Source organism: Zosterops lateralis, assembly GCF_965231275.1.
Source record: "Zosterops lateralis genome assembly, chromosome: 3".
NCBI classification, from domain to species: Eukaryota; Metazoa; Chordata; class Aves; order Passeriformes; family Zosteropidae; genus Zosterops; species Zosterops lateralis.
The window spans coordinates 89,611,881-89,638,801 of NC_139764.1; the positions used below are offsets into that span (position 1 = coordinate 89,611,881).

General features: G+C 37.3%; 1 protein-coding gene across 1 annotated transcript in view; it reads right to left on the minus strand.

Annotated features, from left to right (window-relative positions):
* Nucleotides 1–6,524: 6,524 nt before the first annotated feature.
* Nucleotides 6,525–26,921, minus strand: part of FAM83B (family with sequence similarity 83 member B) — a gene marked incomplete at both ends in the record, with an annotated part of 43,940 nt that continues 23,543 nt past the window's right edge. Inside the window, 3 exons of the mRNA XM_083858311.1 lie at nt 6,525–8,880; nt 10,942–11,066; nt 19,609–19,773. Coding sequence (XP_083714437.1) covers nt 6,525–8,880; nt 10,942–11,066; nt 19,609–19,773 — 2,646 coding nt within the window. The remainder of the gene's footprint in view (nt 8,881–10,941; nt 11,067–19,608; nt 19,774–26,921) is intronic.

A 26,921-nucleotide genomic window follows, 5' to 3' on the forward strand; every position in this document is an offset into this window, starting at 1 on the left:
GCAAATGCTTTTTAGTTTTGTCTCTTTGCTTTTTTAGTAGTTCAAATCCACATCCATACCTTCTTTTGAAATCTTATGGATCATCACAGATCCACACACTCTGCTTTAAAGATTGATCTAAGCTATGAAATCAGAGTAGTATTTTCACACCAGCACGTGACATTTGAAAGAAACATTGAGACATGATGTCGCAATGTGGTGTTGGTATGGGTCAAAATTAGACATGAATCAAACAAAACAATGAAAGCACACAGTCAACAATTACCCACAATACACCAGCTAAGATTGCACTGAGAGTTTTAATACCAAATTCTAACAAAACACGTATGCCTGGTATGCTTTACTCTAGGATGGCCTACTTTAAAAATCTAAGCATGTTTTTAATGCCTCTTTGGAATAGTTCTTCAGTGTAATATTCAAGAGCTTGGGAAGCTTTGATCAGTCTGAATTTTGAGTATGTTGATTGCTATATGAAGCAAGAACAGATATACAACAGACATGTAGCAATTCAGTGTTTGAATGCTAATTAATTAGTTGCATTCATTTCTCAAACACAATATAATATTGTCACCGGTGCTCAGTCTTTCAAATATTTCTAATTCAACTGGCATAAATTCTATGTGTTCTGGAGAGAAAAGAAGCCATTTTTCTCCCAGCTGTATTTACATATGGAAGCAACACTATCAAAATAAGCACAAACCATGGCCCACGCATCAGAAATTATTCGTTTTCCCTCCTATATTTTGCACTTAACCACTGAATTTTTAGATACTTTAACACATATGGTGAAAGAAAGATGCTAGCCTTCACAGAAGCTTCCTCTCAAGGGATGCCAAGTAATTTTTAGCAAACCAGATTCTCCTCCAGAAATACACAAGAGATATTTTGAAAAAATCCACAAAGGTACATATGAAAAAAAAAAAAAAAAGTCTTTTGGAAGAAGAGACAGGTAACTCAGGACAACCACAAGAATATTGTGATGCTTTGCAGGGAGAAAATTAGAAGGGCCAAAGCCAATCTGGAATTTAGCCTGGCCACTGCCAGAAAAAACAGTAAGAAGCCTTCTACCAACACATCAGCAACAGGAAACTTCTTGGATATGGGGGGAAACATAGTCACAAAGGATGAAGAAAACACTGAGGTACTTAATGCCTTCTTTGCCTCAGTCTCTACTAGTAAAGCAGTTGTTTTCTAGTTACCAGCTTCCCGAGCTGGGGCACAGGGATGAGTAGCAGAATGAAACCCCCATAGTGCAAGGGGAAATGGTGAGATACCTGATGCACCACTTAAACACACGCGTCTGCACATCTACCCAAGGGTACTGAGGGAGCTGGCAGAAGTGCTCCCTGAGCCCCCTGCATTTCTCTACTTAACTGGGAAGATTCCAGGTGACTGGAAGTTGACAAATGAGATGTCAATCTACAAGAACCAGACGAGGATGCCGGAAACTACAGGCCTGTCCACTCCGATCTGAGTGCCAGGGACACCACTTCCCACAGCACTCTCCTGGAGAAACTGGATGCTCATAGTTTGGATGGGTGCACTGTTCACTGGGTAAAAAAACCAGCTCGATGGTCTGTTGGTGAATGGAATCAATTCCCATTGGCAGTCAGCACAATGGTGTTCCCAAGGGCTCAGTGTTGGGGTGAGTCCTGCTTAGCATCTTTATTGATAATCTGCATGAGGACATCACACGGACCCTCAATCAGTTTGCGGATGATACCAAGTGAACTGGTAGTGTTGATCTGCTGGAGGGTAGGAGGGCTCTGCAGAGGGATCTGGACAGGCTGGATCAGTGGCCAGTAGGACCAGGACAGTGATTGTTTCCCTGTACTTGGCACTGGTGAAGCCACACTTTGAACACTGTGTTCAGTTCTGGGCCCCTCACTACAAGAAGGACTTTGAGGTGCTGGAGAGTGCCCAGAGAGGGGCAACGGAGTTGTGAAGGGTCTGCAGCACAAGTTTTATGACTTAGTCAACATCACAAAGGCAAAACTAGGAACTACTAGCTTTGCTTAAGAGCAAGAGTCCTGTTGTGAGCTCTCCAAGAGCAAATGTTTTCTTCCATCCTGTTTCCAAGCACAGAAAAGCATTCTCAGAACATGCAACATATTTGGCATCATGTGAAATGTGAAAATTGTAGACCTAACTGTAACTCTTACAGCTGAAAATTATGAAAGATTTCAGACCCTATATAAAGGTACTTGGACATCTATCTGTAAGCACCTCTCTGAAATAAGGAATGAAATGGCAAGACAGTCTTTTGAGCATAGCAATCTCCTCTCTTGTCACTGGGGTGCTAATGGAATACACACTTGTGCAGGTGAAGACAAAACTGGAGGAACATGTTTCAATTAGCCATGAACTACTGCAGCTTTCTGTTGCTCTAACTCTCCTACTTAAATGAAAACAAACTAAAAAAACCCTAAGTAGTGTCCTGTGCAATACAAGATTGATATGGGGAATAAATTACAGTAAGTACCATGGTAACCTTACTGATGTCTCTGCATTACACAGTTGTAAAGCTACTCGTTGATTGTACAGTTTACCCCACATAATACTACAAATAAAAAAAAATATGTATTTATCATAAATCTTAGTAGAGTCAATTTAAATTTTATTTTTACATTGTCCTGCAACAGATTTTGGAATTTTTTTATGATGTCTTATAAACCATAACATTTTAAATACATTTCAGAAAGCAGAAAAATTATCAAACAGTTGCTGTCTTCAAATAGTAGTTTTTCACCTATGCGCAAACATCTAGTCCCTGATAAGCTTTTTGGTTTATTTCTCAAGGTTTGTCACAAATGCTACTATCCTCATTTATTAGACAGCTGGCAACTCGTTTTCCTTAATTTATAATCTTTCTTCACATTTGGTTCATGTTTGTTAGCATGAATTAAGAGGGTAGTGCAAAGTCATTAATAAGAGAACAACCAACAACTTTGCAATCTGAGAGGCAGCAAAAGCTGTTTATTGCAAGGCTGAAGAATTGAAGCAGTTTATTCACCGCATATTATGACTGTATGTAGGGGTAATTTATGACACAAATTTAATGAGCACTGTATGAGGACCCTGCACCTCCCAGCTGCACTGCCCTCTGCTCCCGACAGTCCTCCTGAGGGCCACACCCAGCACTGCCTAACTCTGACCAACTTTCACAGAACTGCCCTCAGAGATGTGTGACAGAGCTAGTGGAGTTTTATTTAATGCGGGAATGACGTGACATTTCTTACAGATTTCACAATTCCCAAGCCACGTGGCCAAATGACCATCATCCCTGACAACAGTTATCACTTTACAGCCTTACAAAACTGGGAGTGCACTGGGTGTGTGTGGGTTGTTAAACTTGCAACATGCAATGCACATTTAGGACACACTGAATGAAGTGCATCTCTTTGGAAAGGCAGAAACATCAAGACAAGCTTTGGGAAAAAGAAATTGAAAAATACAAACTCCAAGTTTTTCCTCCAGAAATCTGCACATCCTTTTTCTCTGTTGATACAAGGATTTATTTTTTTGCCCCCTACAGTTTCGTTTTTATTTTACAGGCAACTGGGTTTCCCATGGAGACATGAGGCAAATCAGACAGCACTGGGTGAGCATTTTCCACTAACACAGGTTCTGGAGGGAACAAATGAACATTTGGTCCTTGCAGCACCTGTGGACGTCCCCAGTGTGCTTCCCAACCTTCAAAGCTGCAGCTGCAGGCAGAGCATTAAACTGCTCTTCCCATGGTGTCAAGCAGAGCCTTATCCTCCCAGCCAGCACTGGGTCTTGTAACACTGCTAAAATAGTGATGTCAGTACATTAAGTGTCTGATCCTACTTCCCCTGAGGTCTGGGGAATTCACTTCAATTAACCTTGGATCAAGCCTTAGTGTAGACCATTCCTATGTGGGAACTCTGAGAAGAGAACTGAAAATAATAATAAAAAAATGCAAGTTCTACAGAGATTTTTTTTTTTTTTGCACTATCAAGTTTATGAGCAGGCTCTTCACTTAAGGCTATTATCTTCTGTGCAGGTGAAAAACAACAGTATGTATCTACAAACACAGATGACTAGGTAAATCAAAATATTTGCCTTATCAGGACTCTTTAATTAGCAATCTACTTGGAAAAATACAGTAAAATATTTCCAAATTGCATGAGTATAGATTTTCCAAAGCTTATTACAATATGGAAAGCACTGTTACTTCTAAAACTGCCCCAAGACCCTTGTTCTCCCTCTCTCATTTCCTTCCCAAATATAGTTCTGCTTACAAATGTATGTCAGAGATCACTAGAATACAAAGGAAAACTAAAGATTTTCCTAAAACTACCACCACCATTTTTAGCACCAACTGCACTTCAATTCAGGTACTATCCTGGACATATGTCCAACTGGCTACAAATTATTAAGTGTTTTAAAAAGTACAGTATGGCATTGCTATCATCTGCACAGCTGTAGAAGTACATGGTGCTTACATTGAAAACATGCCTTGAGAACTGAGACACTCCTTATCTTGGATCTGAACATGTCTCTTTTGGGACAGAAGATTTAAATATAAATGTTCGTTTGGGAAAAATACTAACTATGGCATTTCATTAAGGAACGAACAATGTGCTCACCAAGAAATTTATAAAATCTTTTATGATCACAGGTAATGGACAGAACTAAACTTTCAGCAGAGGACTGAGATGCAAGTCTTTGTCATATATATAAATAATTAGCATCCCCACAAGGATACAGTTGCTGCTATGATGCATGAGCCCTAATAAAGTTGCCCGAGAAAGAGCTTGAATAAAAAGCTGACACTGCTTCATTGAAATCACTGACAGTAACTACGGTGACTTCATGGGAACCAGGGCAGGTTCTCAGTGAGAAGTAGATTTCCATCTAAAATCTATTCCCAGGGCCACAGGTAGATAAGATAAATGAACTTCATCTAACTGGTCTTTTTTGGTCTTTATCTTTTTGGTATTTCTTTCTAAAGAATGATGTCAAGATCTTCCTGGTGGACTCCTCCATAGAATACTGTGGGACCTTTCTGATCTAAACTGAAGTTTTCTCCTAAAACTCTCTCCTGAAACACACAAAGATCTGTATAAGAATTCTAAGCTCTCAGCAAAAAAAAATTCAAAAAAATCTGAATTTAGAACAAAACTGTCACAGCTAATATCTTACAGCTAAATGGTTATGGAGTCTTTCTAAGACACAAACTTTACACCCAGGACAGGGTAAGCCAGTTGAATGTTCTGGCTGCGCACAGCAGATGAGAAGTGGATGGCATGCTGCTGCCAAACACATCACCACACCTGCAATGGTTTTGTAATCACTAATCTGTAATCACCTATTATTGAGGAATTTTTTATGATACAGAGGTTCAGACAAACCAAGTGTGTTCCTCAGACTGCAGTTAAGTGCCTCAATCCCTTCACTGAAATTTAACATTTTCTTCTATCACCCTTCATTAACACCTTCCTTGTCTTCAGAAAGGTGCCTAATCATTTGATGTGGGGATTTTTACAGATCTCACTTTTAGCTGCCTAATTCCTTGCAAGCTCATCATAGTCATCCTGACATAAGGCCATTAAAGCCATAGTTGCAAAAATATCTGGCAACATTTAAAACAGACTGTTGCATGTAAAACTCAAAAACTTACCTGAGAAATGGAAGTCCACAGAATTTCTTTTTTAAACACCAAATAGAAAAATGTAATGAAAAAGCTTTTTTAACAAAGATATTATAGAATACTGGCATGCTGTACAAATGTAATTAACCCATTGAAATTTAAACTAGTTGTAAGTTATGTTCAAGGCACCTTTTTTATAAATAGTTTTTTTAATGTTCATTTTATATTCACACTAGTTTAACCATGTAAACAAGTCCGTGAAAACTCAGATTAAGGTCACTTTCAAATCTGTATGCCAAATACTTGAGAAAAATATCATACTACACAGAAAATTCAATAAAGTTAGATAGATCCATCTGCTGCCCAAACAGTTCAATAGACGCTATGGGGTAAATTATTAACCTAAAAGAGGTTTCCAAAAATTAAAGATAAGTAACATGCAATGCATTAACATTTGTGTTTATAATTTGAAAGTGTACATAATGCTGAAAAAACATGATTTACTATTCCTAGTGCTATCCTATTTTTGAAGGGCAAATTTTTGCAAACAGTATTACCTGAAGTTTAAAAACATCCCCCATCTTTGTTATCCCATGTTTATTAATCTTACAATTTGCGAGAATGTATTTTCTTCACAAGGAAAATGTATAAAATTAATCTTACAATATCAACACTATAAACAAGTTCCTTGAGACATCTTCTGGATACAGAATTTCTGTAAAGATTTAAGTATAATAATTCTAGAATAATTACTTTTAAAAATATGTACATTCATTCCAATGTCCTAGACCCAAGAAGAAATCCAAGTAAACTCTACAGAAGTTAGCCACAAATCTTTGTCCAGTTAAGACTATGTCCAGCTTTGCCAGTCTTGCTGTATTTCAATACAATCAACAAAATTAAAATGTTACTTGTTTTTGTGTAGTAAGTTCCCAAACTTTTGCATAAACCCTCTCAGCTTGTTTTCATTGGGCTGCAATGGGTGGTAAGCAGTTGAGTTGTAGGTGACCATGTGATTACTCCTGCCATAATTATTCCCTAAGGTCTTGTTTTTGATATCTGATAGATGTGAACTGCTGTTGGCAGCATTTCCTGCAGGCTGGCTGGCACTTTCCATCTTACAGAATGGCTCAAAGCGACTATAAACACGCCTTTCACTCAAACGAGATCTCAGCTCTTCTTGGTGCTTTGAGCTTGCCAGCTGTGGTGTCATTGATCTTGCTCGTTGGAGAGCAGAAACAGGAGGACTTTCAGAAATAGCATTTGTGGAGATTTCCTTTGCGTCCTGATACTGAATCTGTTCTGTATTAAATCTTGGAGTAGATGGATCTCCCGCAGTTTCTATGAACTTACTTTCAAGGGGACACAAGAGAGGACACTTTTTATTGCTCTCATCAGATGGAGGTTTTGGAGATTTTGGTGACTTTGGAGACTTTGGAGACTTCGTTGGATTCCCAGTGACATCTTCTTTACTTTTGTTCAAACTACCTTGAGAATTTGATGATGAATTTCTTTTCCTCCTTGGGGAAGAATCTGTCTTATTTTCAGAAATCTTTGGTTTTTGATTCTCATCTTCAGAAACCAATGTGTCAGAACTACTACACATTCTGTAAAAGGCAGGACCTTTGTTTTTTGACAAGTTTTCCTTCTTGTCTGGTGTGAGATTAAGAAGTGACCGCAGTTTCTGGGATCCTTTCTTCAGAAAACTTGGGGAACTCTTACTTTCTTTCTTTGATGTGCAATCCTTACTAGACTCCTCCCTGCTAGCTTCAGTGAGAGCTGCCATGGAGATTGCCTTGCCAGCAGTCGGGCTCTTTAGCTCTCCTTTCAGGTCCTTTTCCTCCTGTGGCGAGTGGTTGGCCACACTATGCAAACTTTTAGCACTCTTCAGCATGTCTTCTGGAAGTTTTGGACTAACTGGCTGCTTAAGTCTATGCCTAGTCAATGTGCTGTAAACATAATTGGATGCATGTTTGTTGGTACCAGGATCCAATACGGACTTGGAATTAAACATGGGGAAACTTCTCCTTTTGAGCATATTTTCATTGTGAAGGTTCTTCAAATTTTCTGCATGTTTGTCTGTACACAGTGTTGTGTACAAATACAGTGATGAGTCACCAGCTGCATTTGAATTTACACCAGGTTTTGTGTTATCTGCAATCTGAATTCTTTGGGCTTTTGGTGCATCTGATTTGAGAGGAAAGTTTGTGCTAAGCTCCTCTGAAATACTACCCGTTCCATTTTCCACACTTGGAGCATGGTTAGATGTCCCTTTAGGTGTTGCACTTCCTTCTGACCCAATTATAGTTGAATTTGAAGAACTTGCACAGCTGCTTACTTCCTGCTGTTCCGGTAAAGTTGGCTGAAACACCAGTGACGATCGCAAGCGAGAATGAGAGTACAGTGCATGAGCTTTAATATTTTCAGCTGTGTCATAGCTGTCATATCTGTCACCCAAGGCTGACCCATTTGACTCTACTGGATAATCTGACTGATCATTCAAATACGACTTTATTCGCCAGTTACGCAGGAATGATTTTGTTGTGTGCTCAAGGGTTGGCATCCTCTGCTGCAGGTGACGGATATGATTATCTGTCCCATTGAAAGACCTCCGTACAATTGAATTTCTCTCTGCAAGATTTACCTTTGGTCGTGAGAACTGATCAGCAAAACTTTGCTGGGGAATATTGTAGTTACTTGCATATCCTCCTCGTAATGATGATACAATACTAAGGCTATCAGATGGCATTTTCCAAGTATTTGGTAGATTGTTTGCTCTATTAACAGCTCTGTTGAGCAATAGGTAAGGTGTCCTTTCTGGCTTTTCTCCAGCATAACTATGCCTCTTCCAGTGCTCATTTTTTTCACTAGGTTGATATTGCTGGATTGGATTTTGAACATTAAAACCTGGATTAAATGGTTGCTTATTATAGGCTTGATTTCTCAAGCTATATTTATCTATTTCATTTACTGCATATCTTCCACGAGATTTCCAGACGGGATCTATCTTGAGAACATTGTCTTGCCTACCAAAAAGGTTTCTTTGGCTAGAAACTGAAGCTAAGGAAGACACTGAATGCTGGTATGTATCATTATCCCACAGCGTCTTGCGACTGTTTACCCGTACTAATTCTGGGGCAAATGAGCTAGGAACAGAAGAACGGGCATACAGCGTCCTGAACTCTTCATCAAAGGATTCAACAAGCTGTCCTGTGATAACTTGAACCATACTGAGGTTGGTTTTTTCAAATGACCACATAAAGCTGAAAGAAGAACAAATGACTATTAGATATGGTTCTTTTGAGCTAAAATATTACACTAGTCTTCCTTGGTAAGAAAACTTTTACACAAACATTGGGTTTGTAAAAATACCTTCTAAATAAATAAGTCTAGGGCATGATTCATGTAATTTGGACTCAGAAGGTCTAATCTAACACAAGTTAAATTCAGATGGAGATTTTCCACTGACTACAGTAGGAGCAGGAATGAGTTATATAATTGTCTTTATAAAAAGTATTCTAAAAAAGTAATCACAAATGTAGAACAATAAAGTACAAACATCTAATAGAAAAAAATCACTTCTACAAAGTCTATGGCAGGACTAACCTATACCCACTGTATTACCTTTTCAGTAAGAGAACGTTACTGGTGTGATTATGTTGTGAAAAAAAATACATTTGAAATAACATGCAGGACTGCATCAGCAATTTTGAGTGTACTTCATTCTAAACATTTTCAAAAAGATGCATCTCAGAATTTGAAAAAAGTTTACATTTTCTAATACACACACTGCATTGTATAAGAAAATTTATTTTAATTACAATGATAATGCTTTGATAATACTTTTTCTCTTTTCTTCTGTAAAAGACAGAACACATGCTCAAAGCTAAGGAGCTGCAATTAATTTACAGTGACAAAACGAGATAAATTAACATGTACATTAAGGATGCTGCAACAAGACTAATATAATGGAGTGAAAAACACAATTTGTAGATTACAACAAAGAAAAAAATTGTTTCAAAATCCTATTTTTATGAGAAAAATTAAAAAAAAAGATTTTTTAATCTGCATTTTTCTTCTAGATGTTAGAAAATAGGTTAGTTTTGTTCACAAAATACCTTACTGATTAAGCGGGTTTTTTTGCCGCTTTTGTTTTTTTCAGGAAGTTACAGTGTACCAAGATTAAATCAAATCTGCTGCATTTTTTTCGTATTAATTCTTACTATTAAGAATAACATATAAGATTTGAAAAAAACCTGAATTTTAAATTAAGTTCAGTGACAGAGTTCAGAAAGACTTGTTTTTCCTGTTACAAATCACTAGATTCTTTTACAAAGAAGACCTAATTTCTACAGAAACTGATGATTCCAGCCCCTGTGGTGCAAAGTGTTCAAGCAGTGTTGTTTTTCAGATTGGAAAAAGAAAACCTATCCCATTCTCATAGACTATGACACTGTGTGTAGATGTCAAAGCATGCAGGCTTTCCCTGCAGTCTCTTACTCTGAGTCATTTATGAACTTGTCACTTACCTCACTACCATTTATACACGTCAGTCTGAATTTAGGGTAGGCTGAATCTTGGAGGAAATAAAAGGTCAGATTTTCAAAAGCTTACAGTGGTGGAAATCTATGAAAGGCTGTGGATCTGGCACCCAGGCACTAGGCTGCCAGAAACTAACTCACTTGGGCAAAGGAGAAAAGTGTAGCATGAAAAGAAGGAAAATATTTAATAATGTGTGAGTTAAGACTGTTTCTGCTTTAACTTTTTTTTTCCAGCTCTGCAAGGCTGTAAGTTTTTCCAGCCTGTTTTGCACACACACACACTGGAAATAAAAAGAAAAACAGAATACAGAAACTTAGCCAAACATACAGAGAGACATGGGCAATTTTGAATTTGACCATCCTATATTAGAGAGCCACAGAATCAATCTCTAATGTTAGCTTTAGAAGATTATTACATGGAGGAACTATCCAAAATAGCTTATGAAATAATTTTGACACTTCTCTGGAGTGAATGTTAAACATTCACTCCAAACAAGAATAATTCAGACACTGTAAGACAAATCAGGATTTTTTTCTTTTTAGCAACCCTCCAGCTGTAGCAAAACCTATATCCTTTATTTCTTATTTGTGAAAATATGAACAGAGGATCTCTTAGGCTAGGTAGCAATAGGTATCTATGAAAACTTGTCAATTACAGAAAACACACTCAAATTTACCCATGTGATTCTCTAGAAGAATTTTCACAAATACAAAACCCCCAAACCAAATCTGCTATAGCAGTAGTACTGAGATTACTACAGACACTTCAGTGATTGATCTTACCTGTAAGAACCATATATGACTTTCTTACAGTCAACAAGAATAAATTTTTGTTCCATTTTTCCATAGAATTTTGCTCCTGTTTTAGAATAGTAATCTTGTCCTTTCACTGTCCGCACCCTCATATTCTGAAAAAAACAATTAAAACATCTTACTTCGTCTACTATAGTCCATGTTTAGCATCCCGGGGACTAAAATTCAGAGGACAGTAATAGAAAAGTTACATTATTTAATAGTAATAAATTCTGCAGGGAATGAATTGTTGATCAAACTTATTGCCGAGGCCACAGAAAATGAAGTTCCATTTTTCCATAGCCACCATTTCAGAAAAGAGGCTCTGGCAGAAGGTATCTTCAACATGGGAAAGAGGTTTTGTACTGTAAAAAAAGAATTCTTTCACTGAGCTGATACACATGTTTATATGATTTCCAAGTATCTCATTTAATCATAGAGAACACTTAACAGAGCCAGGATCACTTTTATTTTAACTGAACAAGGCTATTGTGTCTACAAATACATATACCCTACCCTGATATGACCCACTGAATAATATCACTTGGTGCCAGACTCCCTTGCAGTTTCACCACCAATAAAATTTATCTGTCAGCTTTGCACCATGAGATCAACCACATTTTCAAATTCAGAGACACTAACAAAACATGCATAGGTAGCAAGAACTCAATGCAGCAGTTAAATTTGAATTCTATTAAGCTTTATGTTTTACTCATGCAAACTCAGTAAATGGCACTTGAGAAATTTTCCACATCAGATCTCAAAAATATGGTCAGTTTTTATCTCAGACTACTGATGAAAAAGGTTCAGCTAAGTCAGCATCTTGTAATTTTTCTATCTCTACTGTCACTTGGTTTTTTATGCTCAAAGAAATAGAAAATTTGAAGAAGTTGTTACTACACCTTATGGACTGAACTAATAATAATTTTCAAGACATTCTTAAGGGGACGTAGAAGAAAAGGCGCATGTAACAGAAATTATTATACAAAAAGTGCTTATTTATAGAAAAACTAAAATTCATATTCAATGCAAACCAACCTACAAGCATCTACCTCATGTAACTATGACAAGTTACATGTAACTATGCCAAATTCACAAGACATAAAAGCAGCTTAGAATATAACTACGAATGATCACAATATTTACTGTAGTTTCAAGCTTTGGAGTAATTTTTCTAGCAACCTTAAGTTTTCCAGTGGGAGTAAAATCCGTATTTTGCATTGGCAGTAAAAAACAAGAATATACACTATTACATACTCTGTACATATGGAAATAGTGGAATGTTAGACCTGTGATTAGACAGAAATGTCATGCTTCATGAGACTGCTGCAAGGGCAGGCCACAGATGATGGCAGATGTGCTCTATAAAGGTCAGCTATAGGCAGAAGGACTGCTCATGAAGCAAATGGAAAAGACTGTGTACATGGTAAATCCAGCAAAATCAGGAGGATTAAATAAATAGGATAGGATGGGATAGGATAGGATAGGATAGATAGGATAGGATAGGTCAGGCCAGGCCAGGATAGGATAGGATTATTTCAGATGGAAAGGATGTGCAATGATCCTCTGGTCAAATTACTTGACAAATTCAGGACTGACCAAAAGTTAAAGCAAATTATTAAGAGCATTGTCCAAATGCCTCTCAAGCACTGACAGGCTCGGGGCATCGATCACTTCCCTAGGAAGCCTGTTCCAGTGTTTAACAACTCCCTCAGTAAAGAAATGCTTCCTGATGTCCAGTCTAAATCTCCTGTGGTGAGTTGAACTATTCCCACGGATCCTGTCACTGCATACCGAGGGGAGACCAGCATCTCCTTCTTCAATTCCCATCCTCAGGAAGCTGCAGAGATGTTTAAACTTACAAATCCACTTAAAATTCCAGTCTGTAAAGTATGACTGAGTTTGCAATACAGTGATATAAGCCTTCATTATCTCTGGGAGCACTTCTACATTTGCCTAAAACATATGAAGTTCTAGTAGATGGAGTTTGTAGGAGTTTTAAGGATAATATCTATCACAATCCAATGAACCTGATATTTCCAAACAGGAAATTCGAAAAATTAGGAGAAAATATCCATGACAAAGCACATTTCCAAATAACACATGCTTTCTAAATCAGTGTATATTTCAGTGTTGGTATCTTGAAACTTATATCAAATGAAAAATTAAACCACAGAAGCAAGAGTTACACTTAAAAGCTGAGTTGGAAAATTAAGGTTTAACTCAAGCTATCAAAGTTCTTTAAACTTCTGTCACCATTAGCTGAGTTTTTGCCTTGCACTTTTGTCAAGCTTTGAACACAAATTCGACTCAGTTAAAATGTACAAAGACAGTATTTAAGAATTATTTTTGTTTGTGAGCTGTATGTCTAACAAATATAAAGTATGTCTGGCAAATATAAAACATAAAGCTTATCTCTTAATTAGATAAATAAAAGAAGTTATCTAGAAGTGCTGTAAAATTTTAAAAGGTAAAAATTTTAAAAGCATAAATACAGGTGGATACTTAGGTTTATTTTCAGAAACAGCTGCAAAAGAATTAATAACAACCCAATTTGCATTACTGAATGCCAGGTTAACATAAATTTGCATCTCTAGCTGCTAATTACCTTTGCCAACCTAACGTTCCATCTTTAAGTTTTCTGAATTCCAATTAGAAGTTTTCTTATTGATGAAAGTCAATTTTTGTGCTTTTCCAAAGTGATTTTATTGAAATCTGAACAAGTCCACTGAAGAAAATATTTTTTTCACCAGCAGCTATTCAAGCTTTACCTAATTATATTAAAAGCTTTTATTTGAAAGATAAACACTATGGAAATAGTAATTCCTGAAAAAGAAGAAAATACTGAAATTTACTCTTTCTAAAGGTAACTATAATAGTGACCCTTTATTTTAATAAAATCTCGTGAATTAGTAATGAAATTTGCATTTACTTTGATGGCAGTTTTACCCACTTCTATATATCACATAATTATATGTGTATTTTAGACTTATATTTAATTATATTTAATCATATTTATGTCATTAAAATTTGAAAAAGGTGACTTGAGAGCAGCTTATACATTTTCAAATACCCATAACAAGTAATGCTGGCCTAAAGACATACCAGTTGAACACATTAAATCTTACTTAGGTAAGGTCTGATCAGTATTGGACAGAATATCATTTTGGAATCAATGCCAGAGGCACAACCAAGTCTAATGGTTTGCAAATTACCATACTACACAAAAAAAAAAAAAAAAAAGCGCTTTGCCTTAGGTACACATAAGCCAAAATATAACTTTAAGTAGGCATATGTAAAAGAGGGATAAAAATATTTACATTAAATTCCTGGGGGATTTAAAAAAATTGTAGTAACTGTAGTTACTCTGTTCTCCTTTTTGTTTACCTTCTCTTCAGTATTTTTCCTCCTGTAGCTTTTCCATCCCTACTCCCTGATTCTGAACTCTTTTCCTCCCTTGGTAGGTCATCCATTACCAGATGGGAACATGACAAATGAGATCATGCTCACTCTTCTCATGTAACACTTCCTTTTCCTGCACAGTTCATCCAGCATTCTTCACCAGCTTCAAACCCTCTAATTAAGTGCCCAGAATGCACACTTTTAATAATCACCCAGAATCTCAAATCACTCAGACCATATTTGAGGATATATAGCAACAATGCATTCCACTTGGAATTAGAAGCAGTAAACAAGCACATACTGAATTGCAAGCCTCATCTGGTATGAAATGCTGAGCTTCACCCTCCTGCCTGGTTTCATCCTCAAGCTATAGACTCTCCTTAACAGCAGTGTGCCACACATCACAGCATCACTGTGGGTAAAGCAATCATTCATTTATGAATAGACAGTTTTGAAGCCAGAGGATCTTCTCTCTTGTCTTCTCTCTTGTCCAAGAGTTTATAGGACACTAAAGAACACTTTAACACCCAGTGGCTGCAATTTAAGGATAGCCATCTGTGCTATCTAGTTAAATGACACCCAATGTGGAAAAGAAACAAGTTCTAACCTCTTTTTATGTACATTTCCTGTACACTTTCATTCCAGAGAGTGCCACATGCCACCATGATTTATAATTTTGAAGTATTATTCACCACTACACATTGATTTTCTCTAGTAAAATCTCTCCAATATGATAGCTAAGTAGAGTGAGTATACTGATCTCAAATATTTCATTTCATCACATTTTATTTGTAGGCACTGCTTTCATCAGTGTTCCAATACTTGCCCTGTACTTGTTGTCAAGAATATGCACAAAGAAGAAAATGGATGTCTACCTAATATTTAGCCTAACAGTTTTAAAGAAAAAATAGTCACATTTCTCATATCGTTCCTCATTACTAAAATTATTTATTATCCTGTGCCTCTTTTCTACAGTAAGACAAAACAGGTCACAGAATGATAGAAATAGAATACCAGATTGGAAGGGACCTCAAGGATCACCTGATACTACTTTCTTTGCAAAAGTACAGTCTAGTCAAGATGGCCCAGCACATACCCACTTGAGTCTAAAAAGTGTCCAGTGTTGAGAAATGTTTACTATCCTGGGTAAATTATTTCAATGGCTGATTGTTCTCATTGTGACAGAGTTTCCTCTTGGAATCTCTCCAGAAGTAATTTGTTCCCAAGACACTTCGTCCCTTCCATGTGACTCCTTGTAAAAAATGAGTGTCCATCCTCTTTGTAGCCTCTCTTTCCATGCTAGAACACTGTGATAAGGTTTCCCTTTCTCTTCTCAAAGTTGAAAAAACTCAATTATCTCAGCCTTTCCTCATATGGCAGCTTCCCAGTCCTTGGATCACCTTTGTGGCCCTTCTCAGGACCTTCTCCACACTGTCTACATCTTTTTTTAAGTAGTGGGGATGAAAACTGAACACACTGTTCCAAGTGTGGCTGAGTAGAGTGGGACAATGACTTGTTTATCTCTCTGCTGGTGATGCCCTTGCTGATGCAGCCCAGCACACTGTTGGCTTTCCTTGCAGGAGCAGCACACCGCTTGCTCACATTGAGCTTGTTATCGGCAGAACCCCAGCTGGTTGTATCCCAGCCTGTGCTGTCTTCCTGGATTGTGCTTTCCCAGGTACAAGACTTTACACTTGTCCTTGCTGAACTTCATAAGGGCCTTATTAGCCCACTCTTACAGCTAACCCAGGTCCTCCTGCAGGGTGGCTCTCCCTTCCAAAGTGCCTACTTATTCACTCCGCCTGGTATCACTAGCAAACTTTGTCAGGGTACACTTGATCCTCTCATCCAGATCACTTATGAGGATCTTACACAGCATTAGGCCCACAAGTGATGCCTGGATGACTCCACTTGTGACAGACTGTCAGTTTAAAAAGGAGCTATTGACCACATATGTGCTGTACAAATGCCAAGTAGTTTTCAAGTTCGCTTCTCTTCTGACTTTGCATATGACTCAATGACCACTCAAGACTTGACTGAGTCTGGTCTTTATCACAGAAGTTCACTCATAGACACAACATCATCCTGTGAGTGGCTTTTCAATAACCAAATTTGCCTTAGATGTTGAAGTACTGGAAAACTTTTGATGATTTTTGTAACACTAGTGAGAAAAAATAGGCTGCAAGCAGATCTCAGGAGCAGCTCCTACTGTGTATTTAAAAATGCATATCTGGGAGTAGACTTCACAGAAGGAAAGTAAAATCATTTAGTGGTTTTATTTTCCCTTTCCCACAATTCATTAAAAGTACTGAGAGGACTATCAGGTAATAAACAGGCCCAGCCAAATTGCTTTCAATATCCTCCAGTAGCAAAATGATTCTTCATTATTAGCAGAAGAATAAAAAAGAGGTTTCTCCAGAGCACAGAATCTACATCACGTCTCACCTCATATCAAATAAAATACCTGGCAGGAGCAGAAAAAAAAGTCAAAAAATTTACCTATTAGTTTCTCAAAAATCACCTGAGGAAAAAAAACGTTTGAATCTGTAGCAACTCTTAAACTTTCTATGCAAAGGAACTGCTGACCAAATAAGTCAGACCAGTGACAAAGTCAATCAAAGAAGCTTAGGTAGAGGGAAAAAAAAAAAAAAAGAAACACATTAATTACTGAAGACAAACGTAGTACAGCCAGAAAACTAATGAAACTGGAGAAGAGAAATAGGAAAGTACAGGCAAGAAATTATTTGAGCTCCACTGATGGATACGATGTCAAGATGAATATTAAGTAAAAAACAACCTACATGAAAGGATGCTGCAGGAAAGATTAAAAATAATCCTAGTAACCCTCTGATTTTATAGTTTCCTACATGGAATTCACAAAATAACTATAGAATATATGGTCCATTCATTTTTTCAGTTATACATATCAATAAAGAAGGAAACATGCCCTGGATTTGGAGTCAGACTACAGATGAGAAAAACTCTCTGCATAGACATTTAATGAAGACTTAGGAACAAAATCCTCCTTCTTTTCCAAACAGAAGACTATTTAGTTGTAAATCTGAATTAAAAAATACAGTTTTGTTCACCACTGCATCTCAGATTTTTTACTGATTCAAAGGGAGAGAAAAAGAGATAGAGATGCTGAGTCTGAAAAGCTTTGCACAAAACTCATCATGAGTGTATGGACTTAGAAGCATCGTCCATACTCCAACAAGACAGAACCAAATCATGCCAGACAATAACAAGACCAATGCTGCTGGTGCTACATCTTAGGGAAAGAAAATAGACCCATTTAACTCTGTTCTCGCCTTCACTGAACAGAAGTGCAAGACCAGAAGCCAAGAGTACAAGAAGTTGAAAATGTCTACCTTTTTCTGAACCTTGAGTGATGTGAAAGGGGGAAAAGGAGAAAACATCTTCAAAATACCAGCTGTTCTTTCATAGTCACCTGCATTTCCCTTTCATCCTCTAAAAAGGCACAGGAGTTAATGTAGGAGTAGTAAACTGCTATTCTCAGAGCAACAGTCACTGGGAGTAGCCCATGGATGAGAAAGACCATTAATTTGAACAGTTTTATTACAAGCTAAACTGGAAACTCTGCACACAACAGGATTGCTGCTTAGCTCTTTGGAACATATTTTTATTTTCTGATAAAACTCAATTTATTCTAAGTTAACCTTGCAGAGTAAAGATGTATTTTATTTCTCGCACCAAAAACCAGAAATGCATAAAACACCATGTCACTGAAGAGGCTTCATACAAAATACATACAAACCTCTCCAATCCACACTAATCCATACAAAATCCACTCTAATCTATGTACATTAAGTCTTTCAACCACATTATAAATACTTAAAGGTCTATAAAACTGCCTTAAAAAGACAACCTGGAATCCAAAGAAGGTAAGCTTTTGAAACAGCTGTGGATCCACATTGCATGAAATTAATCTGAAAATGCATATCGCATTTTTGAGACATCACTTGAAAGGCATGGTCCTAATTTTTTTATTTTGGAAGGACAAAACTCATTCCATATATAGACATAGACAACTTTTGGCAACCTCTACAGCATAATTAACCCAAGTAATCAGCAGATGGTGGTATCTAAAGTTCCAGAGTATGGAAGTATTGCCAAATACTTCATGAAGGCAATCAATACCAGTCTTTATAAAATACTACGGTTTTGGTGTTTTTTTAAGAAGTTCCCACAGCTCTGTGTATTAGGCCACCAGAGAGTAATCCCACACTCATAAGCAAGAAACTACCATGGAAAGCAGAGTGGGAGTACTTCTGAGGATGTAAGTCACCACTCCAGAGTAAAAATGTGTATAAAAAAGAATTTGCTCCAAACATCTACCAAAAAGTCCTCTTTATCCTCACAAATACATCACATCTGAACCTGATTCCTGGAGTGGGTTCTTAAAATAGATGCTGCTTAAAAGAGCTTTTATAATACTTTTGTCTAGCATGAACATAGCTTAACTGGTTACAGAGCAAGGAATTTCAAATGGGACAACGAGCTAAGGCAATGCTCAGAATTTTGCAAGGAGACTCTGACAACATTCTTGGAACTTCTTTAGTACTGTTAATAGCAGAGTAAATCTAGAGGTATTTATGAAGCACTTATGTCAGTTCAGTGCAGCTCATGGTTTATATTCTAATCCCTGATAAACATTTGGGCAGTGCAGGACATCTCGTGAAAACGTAAATGCCATCTTGTTATCTCTCTTACAGGATAAAATTACATATTTAATGTGTAAAAGCAATAGGATGAAGCACAGACATGAAAATATGGATTTTCAGGAAGACACTAATAAAATAGAATCTTGGGCCTCCTAAAGTATTTTAATGCATAACCTTAAAAAAGACATCATAAAACAAAGTTACACAACTTAATAATTTATGTAAGTTTTATGACTTTATTTGCAGGGAACTACAACAGAAAGGAGGAAAAAAGCTTAGTTATTCAAACATACAGTGTTCCTAAATACAGAATAATAGAAAATTCTTTTATAAATTATATATGAAAATTACTTAATTCTATGAAATTCTCTTAGTTTGACACTTGAAAGATATGCTTTTAAAAGACATATATCTGTAGACAAAGTTCTGCTTAGAGTGTAACTATTTACACCTGGTTGTTAATTTGAAAAATCAGTATTTAATAACAACTTTTTCAATAATAGTCACTTTTCAGTGGGCTGTGGAGGAGTAAGTAGTTAATGTTCATGCAAAGGAAGACAATATGCCTTACCCTGAGCCTCTGAACTTGACAGCCTTGTTTCTCTGTCATCTTCAGAAAGTGACTGAAGTTTGATTCATCAAGCAGGATATAAACTGCAATCCCTCTAGCAGATGCCTCCACGACTTCTCTAAAAATATCCACATCTGTAAACATATCCATAACAATGGCAATGACCTGAATCAAACAGGAAAGACACAAATTATTGCATTGTATAAACTCATATATAGCATTCTTCACTGAATCCTGTGCTGAGCTAATACACTGATATTTTTTAAACATTAAAATGTTCTATTTTCTATGTTGTTCCACTTAACCTGAAGGGTTTCCAGACCATTGGATCTTCTTTTTGAGAAATCAAGTGATCACCTGTGTGACATTTGCCACAAGTACCAAAGTCCAGCAAAATGTTGTGTTGTGGGTTGTCTTGTTTTGTCTGGAATCAAGGTGATTATGTTCCTAATAGATAGTGCCACGCTGTGGTTGGGGTTTAGTGTAAGAATAATGTTAGTAACAAACTCATGTGGTTGTTGCTTAGTGGTTACCCCAAGTGAACGACTTTTCAGTGTTTCATGCTCTTCTGGTGAACAGGTGTATAAGAAACCGGGTGGAAGCACAACTAGGACAGCTGACCCAAACTGGCCAAAGGGATATTCCGCACTGCAGAATGTCATGGGCAGTGTATAAACTGAGGGGAGTTGGCTGGGAGGGGCCAGTCTCTGCTCAGGGATGGGCTGGGCATCAGTCCATGAGTGATGAGCAACTGTAATGTGCATCACTTGTCTTCCTGGGTTTTATTTTCTCTCTCTCATTCTTTCTCTCCTTTTACTTACAATTATTGTTATAATTACCAATAGTATCCTATATTTTACTTTGCCTCAATTATTAAACTGTTCTTATCTCAACCCACAAGGGTTTACATCTTTCCAATTCTCTCCTCCAACCCACTAAAGGGGTGAAAGAGCAAGTGGGTTTGTAGAACTTTGTTGCTGGCTGGGATAAAATCATGGCATAGGTGTGTGTAGTGACTGATTTTACAAGGAAAAGGAAACCCAGTAAAAGAGAAAGGGAGGAAAAACCAGCAATACAAATGCTGTGGAAAAAGCCTTCAAAATAAAACTGCAGTATGCATAAAAAAAATTCAGACAAATTTTTTGTACACAGGGCTTCTCAATCTTTCATCATTTTCTCTAAAGCTAATGGCTCAAGAGCTTGAAGTAGCTAATAAGCAGACACTGATGAGCTGGAGGCACTCTTACTGGGACAAAATCTCCTCAGCTTATGAGAGCTTGGCTCAAGAAAATCAGCATGCTGAACACCAGCTACCAACACAGGCATAAAGTGATAAAGTAAGTATGTCTGATTTGGAAAAGCAATGTCCCTCTAATGGTATTTTGGAGATATAGATAGATAGATAGATAGATAGATAGATATGCATGTATGTATATATATGTTGTACTGTTGACATATCTTTAGTAATTTGGGAAAAACAACTGTTGAAATGTGAAAGGAAATAAGAGGAAGAACCAGTGTCTGTGTAACTTCTAAAGGTAGTATTTTTATCCACTAGAGTTTTCATTTAAAGTTCCAATGAGATGTCTGGGGTGCAAATTCAAACCAGATAAAACCTTTCGCAGATATCACAGCAGGTTTTACCATTTTCACTAATCTTTAAACTACCTGTACATCAACTTCAAAGGTGTAATTGTTAAGTTGCAAGTACTCATCTTATTCTGGAACTGAAATATTTATCTCACTCAGCTGAATGCTGTGGCACACAACCAGGAAAAAATTATGTCTCCAGTCACTTGTAAGACTTATGTTTTTTGAATCCCATCTGCTTAGAACTAAAACTTTAATTTATGCCAAATGTATACTTAAATCACTAGAAATACAAATGAGAGATGACTTACATAAAATAGAAGTAAAATAACAATGAAAACAATTCGAAAAGGTAAAAATACAACTCTTGAATAAGAGAAAAGGAACGAACTTGGACTCTTCATTATGTGTCACCTGGCGATAAACAGTCTTTACAAATCCAACAGGCAGAGAGAAACTGAACAGCATCAAAGAATTCCATTCTTTCAAAAATCTTAGGTAATATACCAATGCACTACCTCATTTTCTTTATTGACTTTTTGAAAGTAAAACTTTAACATGTTTTTCTTCAGAATAGAATATATTTCTTTATCTAAGGACTGAAAACATGAATGTTTATCTTGGATCTCATAACTTTCAGACTGCACCTTCTGCTTGATCTTGTTTCTGAGATACGCAGTGTTAACAGAACAAGGCAAGCCTATTTATTCATCCGTGTTGTTTCACTTGTGTCTGAGAAGAAAACTGACAAGACAGATCAAATATAATAGGTAAAAAGACCGAAAAACAATCTGTTCTCAAATAGTCTGTTTCATTACCTGTGTCCCCCTTCCTCTGAACTCCCTAATTTCTTCCTAGGCTTCCCTTTTCTTCAGATCTTCAAGAAAAGGGTGCTCATTCCATTCTAGGATCAATTTAAATGTGAGACAAAAATCCTGAATGGATTCATACGTGTACGAGTACATGATACGAGTACATGAAATATTCCAAAAAGCAGCATAGTCCTCAAAAATCATTCTAACAGTTTCCTATGGCAGATATCTAAGATACTCAGGTTTGCAGCGTTTTGTGGTTGCAAAGATCACTAAACTGGAAAGATGTAGAAAAAAACCCACAAGAATGCACCATAAAAACTAAAAACCAACACTGACTAGAATGGCCATATCTATCTTTTTGAAGAGGAAGGCAAAGAAATAAATACGTAAGCAACCAGGCTAGTAAGCTGGTGACTTAAGAAGGATGCATGTGCACTATTGTGCAGACATTTCACTTGGGAATGAACAGTGGACCCTCTTTGTCTTCACTAGTAGAATTGTTTTTTAAACCATTCAATTTATTAAACCTGGATTAATTCCACAAAGCATCAAGTAGTCTTGCAAGAAAATGTAGGTTTCACTTCCAGAGCTGGAAAAGGAATTATATTCTGAAATCTGAAGCTTGTGCTGTCTGAAGAGTCCTTACCAGAATTTGAGTACCTAGATGCAAAGCCACAGTGATGATCTGACAACCAAATGGGCATCCATTTGTGCATTTCCTACAAACCAGAGGTGACTCTTGTTGAATGTCCTCATTAGGCTGCCCACTTACTCTTAGCAACACTCAATTAATCTATTAAACACAAACATAATTAGGCTCAGCTACTGGAGAAGAGTGCCAAATTTGAACAATGCATATGATACACATATGATACACAGAATATGTAAAAAGTCATTAACAGTGATAAGGTAATTTCTGCATATTGATTTCCAAAACAAAAATAGCTGTTTGACCATAAACAGCAGGTTTGGATTCAGAAAGAGTGAATTCCATAAAGGTCATGGAATAGTCTGGCCTTTAAATGTATTAAACTTCCTCTTTTTTTTTTCCGCCTTGTAATAGGGGTGTATGTACATTTCCTCAGTATCTTCTTTTTTCCCAAAGCATATTTATTTTCCACAATATAAAGGTATTTTTAAAAGGAATCACCCATGCTTTTGAAGCAAATACAATGGCCTTCCAATCATTCCAGGAAAACCGGATGGTTACAGTAGTTTTTTGATGAAAGCACCAGAATTCTCAGAGAACTTTCCAAACCTTGTACAACTGATTAACACCCTGATTAAAAATAACCTTCACTTAAAAACAGCTAAGTATGTTACACTTCAAGGGAGGAGAAAATAATTGGTAGAGCAGACACTTGCTGCACATAATATCACATAACACTGAAATTATGCAAAGCAAGAGGGAAATACCACCACCTGAGTGGGCATTAGATAGAAGAGCACATTTCAATGATTAAGTAAAAGTGAAGACAGTGCAAAAAACAGTTTTTTATTCTAGCTCTCTTCTCCCAAAATTAAACCTAAATAATTTTAATCTAGTATTTTTATCTTATCTACCCATTTTTTTTTAAGTGATGAATGTTTTTTAAGTTGGAAATTTGATTTCAATGACATCCTTACAGAAGAAGAAAATCTGCTTTAGTCAATAAGCACAAATTACTCCTTATAAATCTGACAGTATGCTCAACTTAACTGAAGACAGCAATAGAGCCATATGCTATTATTCTTCTTACTGTCTTGACTAGGCTTTGCCACAGAAAAGTTAACTACACACTCTACTTTGACATTTAAAAAACATGTAAATACAGACAGGAAAGTACAATTTTGTTGAATAGCATTTTTTTAATGCAAATATTCTAAACTATATTTTTCAGTAGGCTGATTTATTTAATTTGCACGTTAGTGAGGAAAGTACCATTTTAAAGCTCAGTATCTCTAAACTATCATCACTTTGATATGGAGTTCTTCCCATTCTTTCTAAGTTCTTAATAATCTTCAATTTTAGTAAATGACCAACTCCTACACAAAGTACCAGTGACAAGGTTCATGAAAGACACATAGACATTTGCTTTGAAGGTTAAAACGAATAGCTGAAATATCCTGCATATCCTTGCCAAACAGGAGATTAAGTACATGGTAACATGGCAACAGAGTGGATAATATGACACAGTAAGTAGAGGCCAATGTTCAATGTGGCAGCTATTACGCTAGTTTGGGCCCATTCACATGCATTGTATTTGCTTAGATAGGTCTCACCTCCAGAAACCAACTCTATTCAGAGGCTTACCTAGGAAGAAGCTACCAACCCAAACAGTTGCACTTAGTAAATGTGGTGGTCCATAGACTATCCACAGAAGACGTTTCAGTCCCTTGGAAAGAGAGTATGCAGCCCCTAAGCTGCCTCAGTTAGCAGTGACTCCCCTTTGGGAAGTCCCCTTGGGAGACTTCCTTGTGGCTCAAGGTGAGCAAAATGCTCCAACAAATGAGCCTTTGCAGTTTTATGTTAACATTTCGTACACTATTGGTTATTCCCCTTGCTCCTGGTTTTCACACCTCCTGATTGCTTCTTTTTTGGATCCTTTCCCTGACCGGTCCCTTTCCAAATTCCTTTCCCCACTGGCCAAGCTATGAAACCCCATCCCCTGGCTACCCTATATAGTCTCTCTCCCCTTGGCTCTTTCCCCTTCGGACTTTGTAGAATAAAGAAGCTCTTCTAGAGATCAGGAAGACCCCATCTCACTGCTTTACTCCTGCATTGCCCAAGGTGGCAAACGTGGCTCTGCTGCTCACGCAGCCTCACAAAGGAGCTGGTCACTCTGCATCTGACAGTGCCTGTGCCCCCATCAAACCCTGTGCCTTTTAAAGATGCTTCTGATGAGGAAGCTTGCGGCACCTTGACCATCTGACCAGACCACGACAATGAAACATCTCCTGAATGTGTCCAGGGGAGGGCCACCAAGACGGCACCTGCCTTGTGCAGGCTACATGAAGGAGCTGGGTTGTTCAGCCTGGAGAAAGATAGCTTCAGGGAATCTTAAAGCAGTTCCCTGTACTTAACAGGGAAGTTCTCCAAGGACAAAGTCAGGTTCGTTGCAGTGGTGGCAGGACAAAAGAAGACCTGGCATAGGGAAACACCCTAATTCCCACAAGGACATCCCTGCAGTAGAGCAGGTTGCCCAGAGCAGTCCAGTTTCCATCCTTGGAGGTTTTCAGGACCCACCTGGATAAAGGCCAGGGCAACCTGTTCAGATACTACCACTAGCCATGCTTTAAGCGAGACACTGGGCTGGAGACTTCCAACTGATCAAAGACTGCAATTCAATGATTCAGAGACCTTCACTCCTATCTTTGTCAAAATGAAAGCAAATTTTGCCATGTTTGGTAGCAATTATAAACTTCGCCTGTGAGGCCTAAAGAAAACAAACAGAGACTATAAAAAGAGAATGCTGAGAAATAAAGGAGTTTTTCTGCTTTACTTCTTCCACTCTTGATAAGAAAAAATAAATGGATTTTAATCTTGAGTTTTAGGACATCAAAATCAACCTGAATTTCAAGCATCCATGTAACAAAAGGCCTTTACTGCTGGCGCTCAGTAAGTCTATTTTGTGAATCCTTGACAGTTTCATTATCTCAGCATTGCCACTTCTTTCACAAATATGAATTGTGATTTTCTAGGTTATATAAAACTGTGAATCACTTAACAACTCTTTTGCTATATACAGTAAAAATACAGGAGTCCTCTACTAAGACTGTTTCCTTAGGGCACGTTTTACTAGAGACACCTACCAATATCAATAACTTAGTAAGGAATAATGCTGAAGATCGTACACTGCAAGAGTATTGATTTCTTGTAACCCACATGTGGCTTACTTTGGGCATTATATGACAAAAATCCATATTGCTGTGCAGTACTTTTAAACAACATCACCCTTTCTCACCCCAAGAAGAAAAAAACACATCTCTGACAGAGTTGTTAATTCTATTTTCATTGACCTTTTCTCTGTTACTGTTACTCCAGTCCTCTTTTTGCAGATCTCTGTTCTGGAGAGATTCTCCTCGTGGCACAGGCTCAGTGCTATCTGAGTCTGGCCCTTCTCAGAGAGCAGGGAATTGCAACAGTGCAAAAGGAGGATACAGCACTGTGTACCTTAGGACAGGAGGCAGGCAGCAAATTAATGGGTGATTTTCTGGCATCATACGAGACAAATCTGGTGATCAATGCAGACAACCTTCTCTCTAGTAAGCTATGTAATATGTCCCACAAATTATTGTGAGGTTTTTTTAAAATTATATTATGTTGGTTTTTATGGTTGAGGGTTTAGATCCAGTTTATATTTTCTGCAATTCATATTAACAGTTCCCCAGTAAATAATTGGTTATCCTTCCTTTCTGGCACTGTTGCTCACACCAGAGTGCTTCTAAGACAGAAATTCATTAATTTGGTATTAATTTGCAAAACTGAAGACAGCCCTTTGTGAAATGCTTTGCACAACACATCTTTTCATTGCAATGTGTACTTTGAAACCATTTCTGCTGGATGAATTGCTCAGGTCTCACAACACAGTAACAGATGAGAAGTTTTGCAATAAAGTGCTAAAGTGTAATATAATGAGGGGAGCCTTGCTCTGTAAATACAGCCTAATACTATAAATAGTAATCAACCATTTGAGTATTATCCATTCTACAGTTTCTGTGGCAATATAATGGAACAAATACTGAGATGACTTATACCTATGCAGCATTCATGAAATTAAAGTCACTACTTGTTGCATTGTCACTACTTGTATTATCATCATAATTGACCCTCTGAGATCTTATTTAATATATTTAATTTGGCTCTAGAGACACAGAGTGATAGACAATAACTATGCAGTGTACTTAGAAATGTTCTTCCATTATTGC